General features: G+C 30.6%; 1 protein-coding gene across 2 annotated transcripts in view; it reads right to left on the bottom strand.

The window, feature by feature from the left end:
- Positions 1–518: 518 nt before the first annotated feature.
- The window catches only part of LOC112593739, a 58,315-nt gene continuing 45,331 nt past the window's right edge, over positions 519–13,502 (bottom strand). For both annotated transcript variants that reach the window (XM_025338376.1, XM_025338301.1), the window contains 6 exons: positions 10,705–10,923; positions 9,920–10,261; positions 9,442–9,846; positions 5,856–6,742; positions 2,093–2,243; positions 519–1,599 (listed from right to left, as the gene is read on the bottom strand). In XM_025338376.1, the coding sequence (XP_025194161.1) occupies positions 763–1,599; positions 2,093–2,243; positions 5,856–6,742; positions 9,442–9,846; positions 9,920–10,261; positions 10,705–10,923 (2,841 nt within the window). In that variant the 3' untranslated portion in view covers positions 519–762. The remainder of the gene's footprint in view (positions 1,600–2,092; positions 2,244–5,855; positions 6,743–9,441; positions 9,847–9,919; positions 10,262–10,704; positions 10,924–13,502) is intronic.

The following is a 13,502-nucleotide window of genomic DNA, read 5'->3' as shown; positions in this document are numbered from 1 at the left end:
AAAATTATTGAGCGATATATTATAATAAAACAATAATTATTTACAATTTTTTAGTACTTACACGTGTGTTCGACACAATCAACTCAACTTAAATAATATCTATTAAAAATAAATTAGTCTGGACATTTTTTTAAATTTTTCATTAGTAGTATAATAATAAAGTAAAACATAAAATGTATTAATGGCATCGATTCTTGTAGCCGGTGCCTCAGTGTAATATATTATTACAATAATTATTAACTCTGTATAATAATAATAATAATAATAATAATAATAATACAATTATAGGGATGTTAAAAACAATTAGATACAGAAAAAAAATATATACGTATAATTATAGATTATGATCATAGTTTTACCTAGGTACTAGGTGAATTATAGAGCTAATAACAAAATATTATTTTAGGTATCAACCGGTAGCAACAATGATATTGTATATTACTTATTATCAATTAGTTATTTTCTCGTATAAATTATGATAATTTTTAGTTATTAATTGTAATAATATAAGTATATGTATATACTTCATAATATTATATTATAATTATAATAACGATCGGCGGTGTCGACGACGATAGCAATAATAATAAAGGTTGATTTCGTGTTATATTATCGTTACAGCGAAACCTCCCATAACAGACACCCCCCCCCCCGAATTTGGAGGAATAGACTCCAAACAGATCGCTCTGAATAACGAACAAACAAGTGTCGACTACCGACGATGTTCGGTATTTAGAGGTTACACTGTATTGCATTGATACATCAGTTTCTGCCGTTCCTGACCTCGATCACTACGCCGCCGCCACCGATGCTGTTATACCCGTTAATGGTGTCGCCGCCGTTGTACCGACTCTTGGTCACCGTCTTGGTCTCGGTCGACTCGATGGTTTCCACTCGTCCGTCTCTGGGCACCTTTTTCTTTGTGAAGTTCTGAACCGTGTTGGTGACGCTCGGTCGGTACGGATCGTCTGACTTGGACGTGATCCGTACCGTCTCGGTGTAATCGTCCTTACTGCCCCGGCGTGTTACACTCCGATTGGTAACCTCACCGTTACCGTGCCTGATGGTCGGCGACGACGAGTGACCGCTGCTCGAGTAAGGCCTGTCCATTTTCACGGGCGAATACCGTCGGCCAGTGGTCGTGTCCTCCTGGTGGCTGAGTGTCTTGTACAGCTCGGGCGCGTGGTCCAGCAAGCCCTTCATAAAGATCTTTTTCTTCGGATCGTCCCGCCGGTACGCGGTTCCGGTGCCGTTGCTCAGCTCTCCCGGGCTGGCCCAACTGCCGGACAGTGATCTGTATCCGTCGTCTGCGCCCACCGACAGGTCCTTGGTGCTCCTGCTCAACATGCTTACGATGTTCGGGCTCTTAAGCGGCGGCGGTGACTCTTCCAGCCGGTGCAACGTGCTCACCGACCGGCGCGTCAAGTGTCCCGGATCTGGTTGCACGTTGAAACTCTGGCTCCGAAGCAACGACGGTTTTGAGAACGTCCGCTGTGGCTTTGTTGGCCCGTTGGCGAACGATACGTTGATCATGCTCCCGGAGTTAGCCGCCGACCGATTCGTAACGCCGCCGTAATCGTTCTCCCGGGACGCGTGCACCTGCGGTAGTAACGAGACTTATATAATATTACTCGTGTTTTTGTGACACCGTAAGTATATGTTATGATAGTTACAACTAATAGCTTATTAAATAACTTATGGGTATTGTTTAGCGGGTATACCTGCATCCAGGTGAGTATTTTATCCACGTACTCTACACTCGTTTCTAACCTAACCTAATCTATTTTTAATTGTCATAATTTGTTTTTAAGTTTTTCATTTAGGTGACGAAATACATTAATTTTTAATTCCAAAACAGAATATTTTTGGTATGTAAAAATCAAACACCTGACCGAAACTCTTAATTATCATATAATGTGACAAATATTAGTTGAAGTAGGTACTAGGTACACTAATATTATAATGAATATCAGCTCAAAATCAATTTCCTAAAATACGAATCAAAATCTCTAGATATTAAATAGGTAGAAAATAATAATAATATCTAATTGCAGAGTTTGATTGTACAAATAGTTTTTATAATTTAGTTTACCTGTTTTTTTATTTTGCTCTCCGTTCGTAGTTTTCTCGGCAGCGTTTGAGCTCTATCTGACACGCTATTGTTGTAATCGTCAGCTAACAAACGTCCTGTAGATTTACTAAACCGACCCAAAGTAGTACTGGTCGTGTTCACTGGTATAGTCCTGCAACATTTATTATTTAATCTATTTGACTCTAATAATATATTTGAATGTATCTATATCTGAATAACAACTAAATATTTATAACATCATGTAACATTTTTTTCATTAATACAATTTTGATTTGCTTTTTAACTAATAATTTTAATAGCATATTAACCATGCACATTGCACAATGTTAAAAAAACAAATGCCAATAATAAAAAAAAAAAAAAAAAAAATAATAGGCAATGAAATATAATATTATATAATAGTAGAATAGTACCTACCTACCAAATAATAATTTATGATAATCGGTTGAAAAGTATACAAAATTAATACTAATTTGATAATTGTATTATAATATTAAATTGCTTCTGTTTTACAAAAATAAATGAATAAAAGATTCAAATAAGTAACACTAAAATTAGGAAAATAGAACGCATTAAACAAAAAACTTTGTAATTTCCCAGCTAAAATATTTTGATGAAATTTAGTACCAATGTATAATATTATACACAATAAAAAACAAAACTATTTACTTTGTAATTTTTAAGTACGAATATTACTTATAGTTGATTTTTTTTTTTTTTTGCTTAATTCTATTTGATATATAAATAATTGAGTTTGATAATAAATTGCACTATCTAGTCAAGTTATTGTGACATTATCGTAGAAAATAGAAGGTAGTGGTATATTTCCTGATTTGGATTTTTAATGTGGGCGTTTTCTGCGTGCTGTTGCCTATTCGTTGCAATATATTGTGGAAAACAAACGTAAACAAGTCAAAACTAGACGATGTATGTCATCAGGTAGGTTTATGTTTAAAACAGGACGTAGGTGTGTTACAACGCAGTATTTCAAATTAATTGCATTTTTTTCTCGTAAATAATTGGTCCCTACGTAAATGAAGTGCCATGCCTCGACCTTGAAATCACCGAAAACGGAGTATTAACTAGCCATAGTACGTAAAGTGTCGTATAGTATATTTCGAAATTATTTAAATGATCAAATTCCGTAAGACTATTAACTATATTATCATAGTGGTAATTGTACTATACTATATATTATAACAATTAAAACACTTGGCCATTCCTAATTTTGAAAAATTATAATATCCAAATTATAGTATACAAATTCAAGGTCGGTTTTAATAATATAGCATAAGGATTTCCGTTCAATGATTAGATTGTCTAGTACCTATACGTAATCCTTTAATCCTGTAAACATGACTAATATTTTATTGTAATTCAGCAATTGTTAAAACATTATTGTATGATGTCTGCGGATTGCAAGTAGAATATTATATTTTTTGACCCTGGACAGTTTTTAACTAGAAACTAACACATAAGAAATTCAATTTTGCGAGAAAAAAAAGATGTCTTGAATAATAATACTTTCGGTTTGAACGATTGCAATTATTAGATTAGGGATAGTATTAATTGATTATTAAAAGTTTCAATTCTGAATGAGAAACATAAAAGTAACATTGAAAGTTATAATAGGTAATATTAATTACGTATTTGTATCGAAATACAACGTGGAAGAATTATACAAATTTAAAATTGTAGGCCAATAATTTGTTTTCTTATTTAACAACTACGAATAAATCTACTTATATTAAAGATTATATACTAAACAATGTTAGTAGTGTATTTTGTATAATAACAAAACAAATATAAACTAAAAACAGTGAACAGCAATTATTATTAATATTTTAACTAAATATTCCTGATAGGTATTAAGTCCAATGGGATAAAAATGATTAACTGAAAAATGATAAACACAATTAGTATATAATAGATTTACTTAATCTAACCTTAGATTGCCGGACTACACTACGAATTTTTTGAGATGGAATATTTATCTCAATAGAATAAACGTAAAATTATTAAAATATACCTGAAATCTAAGTATTATTTCTAATTGATTGGTTTTTTTTTTAATATGTACAATTATCTAGTAGATTGTGTGCATAAATTAAATTTGGTATGTGGTAAACTCGTAAGTTTAACCAATATTGAGTGTGTTTATTTAAAAACTTCCGTGTATTTGAGTGAAATCGTCTGCAGCCTACGTAAAAATCTTTAAGAATTCTATGGAGTGTCTCCCTCACATGGGGAAATTGCAGCTACAGTTCACTTTCATTCGCACACGCAAATAATAATAACATAACGACAGCAGACATGTGACACGCCTCGTGCGAAATCGGTTTGTAGCAATTAATATATATACTTTATTATTAAAAATAAAAACAGGTTTCGCCTTTTTAAGATATTAGCACACGACACTGATGATGAAGTCCGTATATGTTTATCAATTTTCGCCAGCCTCCTTGTGGATACAAAAAAAAAAAAAACAGGCTAATAATCATGTTGGCGTTTTAATATTTATAGGAGTGTTCCATTATATGCTAATAATGTTGTACACGGTTGATTGTTACGATACAACATGTATAGCCGTCATTTTTTTGCCAAATCGTGGTGCTAAATCGTGTAAACAACAATGGAAATGATTGCGGATTATTATCATTATTATTAATATTAATGTCACTGTAGCGAAATAATATCGATTGAAAATTGTAAATCGATTTTAAAAATATTTAAAATGTTAAATTGCATGGCAAAAGTTTATCACACGAATAAATAAATAAATGGTAACAAGTTACTTGCTCAGAGTTAGACTAATAGGTATAAAGATATATAATAATGCGTAGCGCACAAATATATTTAAGTAATATAAGTATATTGTATTATTTTATGTTTAATTTATTAAGAATTAAGAAAAATTAATTGATTTGAGCTACCTAATATTATTTTTATATAATACAAATAATTAATATTAACTAAGTCCAATGTACATTAGAATACATTAAATATTGTCATTAGGACGCGGTTTAAGAAAAATAATTTTTATTCTATATTAATAATTGGAAATGTACATTTTACATTTATATAATTAGTTATACAACACAATATTATATTTGGTAAGTACCTATAGCTCTTCAAAATAAATAATTTAACTAATAAGTATAAAATATTTGTTGAAGTGTTATAAAAATTGTATGTTTTATAAAAGTTACAATAAATAGGCACTCGGGTCCTTTATTTATTTATTTATTTTTACAAAAGCTAAATAAATTAGATAAATATTTTCATTAAGTGAGATCAAATTAACAGTATTTTACAAACTAAATAACTAAAACGAAAAGTAAAAAAACATATTTAACGAAAAAATATGATCTATTTGTTATGTTTAATACATCCTCTTAATTTCGTATTACTTATTCGACTAAGTTATAATGATATTGTAAAATTACTTTATAAAAAATTAGTGGCCGAGTTAAATAGCTAATAACAATTTGTTGAATTTAGTCTCGTAAATTTTAATCAGTGATTTATAAATTGGAGACAGACAGCTTAACGTAATAATAAAATGAAAAAAAATGTCAAAAAAATCTGAAATTTCGTATCGTGTTAGCCGGGTTAACGGTAACAAGGAATAACAGAGGCTATCGGACGGGACTGTGGAGGCAGCTGGGCGGTACACGGCAAAAACCTATACGCAGGATCCGCACCAGCGACGCGCAGGTAAATATTTAAGGATAATAATGTGGCAAGGATTTTATAATATTACCTCTGGACGTAATGAGTGTGGTGATGTTGGGGCGAGTCAAATGTGCCGCTGCCGCCGTTCTTCTTGTGCGGTCTGCGCTTGCCGCCGTCGTATTCCCTTTCGCGGCCGTAAATACTGCCGCCGAAAGGGTCCTCGCCCAAGTAGTATCTGTGCACTCCGTTGCCGGTCCTGCCGCCGCCGTTCATCACCGGCGATGATCCTCTGGCGTCCTGGACCCGGTGCTCGTTGTATCGGTGAACGTTGTCGTCGTCTTCGTAGTCGTCGTAGTCGTAGTCGTCGTCGCGAGCCTTGTTGCTGCGGTTGTTGTCGGCCGTCCGTCCAGCTCGGTGTCGATCCAACGTCTGCGTGCTGCCGAACAACCGCTGATGACGGTCGGCGGCTGGTCTGACGCCGCCGTCGTAACTCCTGTAGGTGTTCTCGGCGTCGCCGCCGCCGTAACCGTAGTCGCCGTCGTCGCCGCTGTCGGCGTACCGTCGCTCGGCCGATTCCGGTTTCTTCCGGTTTTTCTTCCGATCGGCGTCCGACTTGCTGCCGTGTCCGCCACCCGTGAACTTGCCCACTAGCCGCCGGAACGACTCGCCGAACGATTTCTTCCGCTCCTGTTTGCCGTTGCCGCCGTTGTCAGGCGCTGGTCGCGCGTCCGCCGCAAACCTCGTCTTCTGGTACACCTTTTTCGAACGCCCGCCCGCCGTTGACGATCCGTTGCTGGCTCGCCGTTCGGGTTCGGGCGAATAGTCTGGTTTCGGTTCTGGCGCCACTGCGGCTGTCGATTTGTTATTGCGTTGGCCATCCGCTGATCGCCGCCGGCGGTGGTCCCATGACCGGTACGCGTCCGACGGCGCCGACGATTCGATTGAGTCGTGACGTCTCTCGGTAGTAGCCGCAGTCTGCAAGAATTTGAAAAATAAAATGATATAAATGTTTAGTTATTATGGTCGTTGTTATTATCATTACGTAGTTTTTATTATTATAACTATACGACGTATTAAGAACGAAAAAATATTTTATTTTTCTGTAAAACTCGAGCCCTCGTATTCGTCTCGTAGACGAATATCGCATTCGTCATAATATAATAATCCTCGTGTGGCATATCATAACTGCAGTGCTGCTGCAAGTGTACAATTAAATATTCATAATAATAGTTAGGCGTACCGATTTGATGGGTACGACGTTTCATATGGAACATTTTTTAAGCGAAATTTATACGTTATATAATCTAGACGAATCGGTACAAAATAGTTTATTTTCGTGAACATAATATTCAAAGTACAATTTCTAAGAAAGTTTAATACATGTTTTATATCAGTTGGGATTAAGTCATCAGTTGGGTTCGGAAGTTATTGCATTTACATGTTTTTTTTTTTGGGTTATTATAGATTTATTGCTAGGAAAGCTTTAAATTAATTTCACAACCATAAAAAACAAATTTTAGACATTACAGTGCATATTTAGTAATTTTTTGTTTTTAGAGCATATTTGATAATTAATGATTTATTTATAGTAAAATTTAAAAATTTAACAATAAAAAAAATGTATATTTATTTTGAAGGTTTTCATTAGGTATCGTGTTTTTTCAAATCCCTAATTGACGTATAAATTTCTGTTTTTATTAAAATAATTGTACTCATGAAAATTGTGAGTAGAAAAAAAAAATAAGTGCACATTTTTAAAGTATATATTTTGTACTATTATAAACGCATAAATGCATGCTTATTTAGTAATTTTTAAGTACATTCACACAATAATAGTAATATATCATGATAAAATAATATATAGTACCTAATTCACTTATAAAATTACATTAAAAATATTAATTAGAAGGAATAATGTATAATACACATCCAACATTTTTTTTTTTTTTTTTATACGATTAGTTAAATTTTAAATACATTATAAGAAAATAATTATTCATCTGTTATTGTTAATTTTATTGACTGTTTAACTTATATATGTATTATGCTTTTGTTATTGTATTTAATGAAAAATTAATTTTAATTTTCATCTTACAAAATCTCTAAAGAATAATATCATGACATATTTTTAAAATGATAATAGTTGTTATAAACTATACGCATAGTATACAATATTTAAATATACATATAACTAATTTAATGAATTATCTTATTTAATTGTCTATTTTGAACATAAATATAATATTTTAATTAAATATAATGTTCAATTTATTAAATTTAGATTTAAACAAATAGTGTGACATGTACCTACTAAATAAATATGATTTTAAATAATATAATCGTATTAAATTAATAATTACAGTACTTTAATTATTTTAAAATGTATTATTTATTTGCCATTTTAATAACATAAAATATTTGTAATAATTATAAGGAAAAAAAAGATATCAATATTTGTATACTTAATATCATACATTATAATGATGACATTTTAATTATTTTAAAACTTATGGAAAATTATAATTCATAGTGAAAACTTTATGAAATTAGTTTTCTATGTATATATTTAAGAATTTAGTCTAATAACAATAGTTTTTTTTACAATAATAATTAATATTCATTGAAAAATATATTTTTTAAATCATAAAAATTATATTTATTATATAGCATATTATTACTTTTTTAAGTTATAATAATTTAGACATTATTTTAATTAATACAGTACAATGTTGTGAAAACTAATTTATCTTATTATAATATTGTCGAAAAAAATAATAGAAGTAAGTAAATACAAAATTAATGTGATAACTGATAAGTGATGAGTAACTATTAACTATAAAACACAAATAAAAAACGTCGGATTATATGAATAATAAAATTGACTACTTATTAGAAATCTAAACTTAATTGTACTTTTTTTTATCAACTTGTTAAATTAAAATGTTATACAATTAAGTTATCTGATTTTTCATAGATAATGAATATAAGCGAGTAACACTTTTTATTATATAATTCATATGCATGTGTATATACTATAATGTTTAAAATTAAGTTTTAGTGTACTTAATGCTTATTAAGTGATCCATCAATGATAGGCATGAATAAATTTAGCTTTAAGGTATCGATATATTATTTGTAGATATTATTGATACAAAGTAGGTATTTATAGGTATATTTGATATATTAGCTCATGTTTCAGTATTTTTTTTACTTTCGATAAATATCTTCACGTTCGTTATTGGTTTCCATATCGAATTTCAATCGATGAATGCATTCTTTAAATATTTGTTCCTTACATTAAGGGTTGGTCATGTTAAAGTGGCTAAAAATAAATTTATCTAAGTAGGTACTAGATATTCTTATAATGCTTAAGATAATATATAAATAGCAATTGAAGTTCTAAATTTTGTCTAAAAGTATTATTTAATATTTTTATAAATTGTACATTAATATTATTGATGATAATTAATATAATTAATAAAATACTAATGACTTTAAGTGTGCGTGTGTATTGTTTACTGTATTTAACGAAGGCCATGTCACTTTTTATTTACATAATGTACCATATAACAGCATTGGTACTGTACATATTAAAATAAAATATAATTTAGTTTAATTCAGTATTAAAAATGACGATTAAACAAATTATTGTGAATGATAAACGGATATCTCACCTGAGTATATCCGTTGTGATGCGATTGATTAAAACCATTTATCGCATTACGTCCAGACAACTTATCTTTAGTCATTTCGTATCCCTGGACCCTTTGTTGGACTGAATTAAACAACGGAGATGACTCTAATTCATTAACAGTATTTTTAATAATTTCGGATTTTTGTTCTCTTTTTCTCCTGATTGGTGGTTTAATAGGAATCGAATCATTATTTTTCCATTCAGACACTCCTTTGAAGTATCCATTAGCTGGTGTTTCTGTTGATTTCATAGTCACGTTTATGAAACTATTGGACGTGGTCTTTTGATGTCCTCGATCATCTGCTTCTTCTTCTGATAAGTTTCCTGTAGACGACCTGGTCGATTCGCTACCAAAATGATGCTCTAGCCATTTAGCTGTTTCTACCTACAGAGAACAAAATTAGTCATTTAATAATTTTGTAAAAAGTAAATATATTATCATTGTTAATTATACGAACTTTTCTAGTACGTTCTTCTTCATCAAAGTCCGCAAGAGTTTTTCCGGCAACCGGTTGTTGTTGTCTATCACGCATCTTGCGTATTCTTTCCGATAAGCTCTCCCAACCAGCCAACTCGCCCGCATTTGCCATCATCTGTAGTTGATTGATGTCACCAAGTCGATCTCCTTCTTCGTTAGTTGCTTCGTAACGCATTTGTTCTCCAATCTTTTCACCATCTGCTAAATATTCAACTAATTCTTGATCTTTGGTCTTGGCGTATCGATGTGAACTTTCACGCAACAACTCTTGTTGTGCTGAGAGTGGTAATGGAACACTGTCTGGTTCATCAACCCCGTTTACCTACAAGAAAATAATTCATTATTATTATCTCATTCGCAGTTAAAATATTATTTGAAACACGAAATATTATTATTTATTATTGAAATCAATATATTTTTTCAATTACAACTCTAAAACACTTATTATTGGAAGAAGTCCAAAATATAGAATCGTTTTCTAAAACGTATGCCAATGATGAATGTAGAAAGAGGTTTTAATAAATGAAATTAATTATAATATTAATTTGGAAAAGTAAAATAACATGGTACTTTGTAGAGATTATTTATTGATTAATTTAAGAATAAAAATAAATTAAAGTTTAATTAAATAATAAAACTAATTGTACCCAATATACATTATTAGAGTAGAAAATTTTAGAATAAAGTTTAAAGTGTTTCTACTTTAATTTATTATACTCTAGAATAAATATAGTTTATTAAATCATTTAAACTAAAAATATTTACCTCTTCGTGTTCGGTAGTTTTTGATGTTTCTGTAACGATTTTACCATCTTTTTGAACTTCTCTTGTGTGTCTAGTATCTTCTGTGTCTGTTACTTTTTTATTTTTAGTACTCTGATGTACTACCCTGGGCCCAGTGCTGTTTACGTGAACCAATTTGTGATTGGCTTCTTCAAGAGCTTCACGAATATCTCGTTTACTCTGTATTGCTTCTTGATAGGCCTATACAAACAAATAAAAAATATAATTTAAGTATTTTTTAAATAATAATTTTTTTTTCTCTAAATATTCAAAAAATATCATTTATTAAAAAGGGCAGTTTTAAATTATCAAATTAAAACTGAAAATGTTTATAGTTTAACAACTTTATATGCTTTTTACTGTTTGATATGCTTGAAAACAATTTTTAAACACAATATCGTTAAACATTACATGTTTATAATACATATATTCGAAAAGTATTACATTGATTTACTCAGTTCAATTTTTAAATTAAATTAATAAAAATAACTCCTTTCAAGTATAATTTTTCATCTGCATAAGAGTTATTTATTTATAAATACATAATAATATATTAACCTTTAATATAGCATCATGTAAAAAGTATACTTGACAATCCTTAAACTAGGTTACTCAGTCCCACTAAATACATAGGTTAATGATCTAAACACGCGTGGTACATAATACTATATAAATATATTATATATACATTTAGCTGGTAAGCAATAAGTTTACACAGGTACCTATATCGTTTATGTATGTAGAAGACATGTTCAACTATTCTCTTGTTAACTGTTCGTTTATGACTTTGGAATATTTATGACTATGAAGGTCACTGCCACGTCATACGAAGGACGTTAAATTGAACAATAAAGTACATAACATTTAATTCCAATAAACCTCATTACAATAATAATAATACTATTGAGGTTGGATTGCGCTTTGGGTAAGCGTATACGGTAGACGTTGGAAGAACTCTTTCTCGTATTAATCAATGCCAGACGTATTTCTCAGCTGTAGAGCGACAATGGACTGTAGAAAAATTAATGATGTTGGTAAAATCCATTGGCTCGGGGGTAGATTGACGGTATTGTAGGTATAAACTATAAAGGCTACTCTGGTCAACGTGTAATATACTCGTATATATTAATAAAGAGTATTTTTAAAAATATTATTACGATTCGGTACTCGTATAATTATTATGGTATAAATTATATATATATTTACATATATATATATACAATTTACATACAATGTATATTTAATACGATTATAATTTTCTGTTTTGTTATTCAATTAACATTCCTTAACGAATTCACGTGGGGTTTATGTCAAAGAATGCGTGTGACTATGCGAACGCATCATGCGTATAATTAATAATCTACTATTTTCATAATATATAGGTAACTTTATCAGTTGATTGAGATATATATATATATATATAATAAGATCCTAGTTCGTTGATCTACTCAAGCAACATCAGATACATCAATGTACCTGCGGTTAAAATCCCGACACTTTCACTACATGCAGGTGGATTCCTTCTAATCAATCATGGCCACGTGATTGACCTTTACCGTTTTATACGGTTTGGTAAAATAGTTTACTGCATCGTCGTTTACAAGTAAAACGTGATCACAAAGTCCGGTACTCAATTTTATATTGTACATCATACAAATGCGTTTATCGGCTGCCTATACGTATATTGCCTCGACTTAATAATATTATACGAATGTATTATGATAGTAAAATGTGCCCGTGTCGAATTCCACGGCGACTGAAATGTATCGCGTACCTACCTGTACACGAAAAACTGCGTAAAATTTAATCTTTAACGGCGTATTTTTCCATTGTCACGACAGCCATAGGCGTCATAATATTATATATAGAGACAGAGACACAATACCATAATGACAGACGACTGGAACATATCACCGTTAAGGTGTCATCCTATTAGGACACGCGCTATTATAACGAGTACCTATGTGTTTTTGAAAGGCACTTAACATAGAAATTTAGTTATTAAGATTTCGTTTTATTTAAATCATTAGAACACAGTAAACTGTGTTGATTTACTATCAATATATAATAATACGTATTTTTCTCGTCGTGTCTATGTTGGATTGATATATTATACATGATATATTTTTTTAAAATACACTTTAATTTTTACCACAATACATAATATTGTAACCTATTCATTTTTCCTCGTATATTTATTGTTTGTTTTTATGATATTGAGGTTTAAAACGATATCCTATTTACTTCCAAATGAACGAATATACATAATAAATAATATACGTAAACTAAAATGTTTAAAATATATTTGTTGTCGTTTGTTTTTTTTTTTACGAAAGTATATATTTTCTATATTTTTTTTCATATTATGTTAAACACAACGATATTGTATGGTGAAATGTTGTGTTTATAGATACTGCAAATGCTATGTGTGTCTAAAACTAGGTATATAATAATAGTCACTTCCAATTTAATTATGTATGTATATATTGTACTAAAACATATATAGTTATACAAGTATATCTATTACTAAGAAATCAGTGAAAACTGTTTGGCAAAGAGACCTCTAAAAAACAACAATGGTTTATGTGTATATGACCAAACGTTAATCGTTTTCGAAATACGTGCTGTGGTCAGCACCTAGCGCCTACTTTCAGTGATCATGTAGTCATAATATTTCTGTACGTTTTTATACAGGTTGTAACATCTTTTACAAAAACTTATATCAATATAATTATTATTATCAATAGAAATTTATTTAGTTTCGCTAAGTGTTTTTATGT

The sequence above is a fragment of the Melanaphis sacchari genome, unplaced genomic scaffold (assembly GCF_002803265.2).
Source record: "Melanaphis sacchari strain LSU unplaced genomic scaffold, SCAv2.0 Contig0_pilon_pilon, whole genome shotgun sequence".
Taxonomy (NCBI): domain Eukaryota; kingdom Metazoa; phylum Arthropoda; class Insecta; order Hemiptera; family Aphididae; genus Melanaphis; species Melanaphis sacchari.
This window is presented reverse-complemented; position numbering and strand designations above follow the sequence as displayed.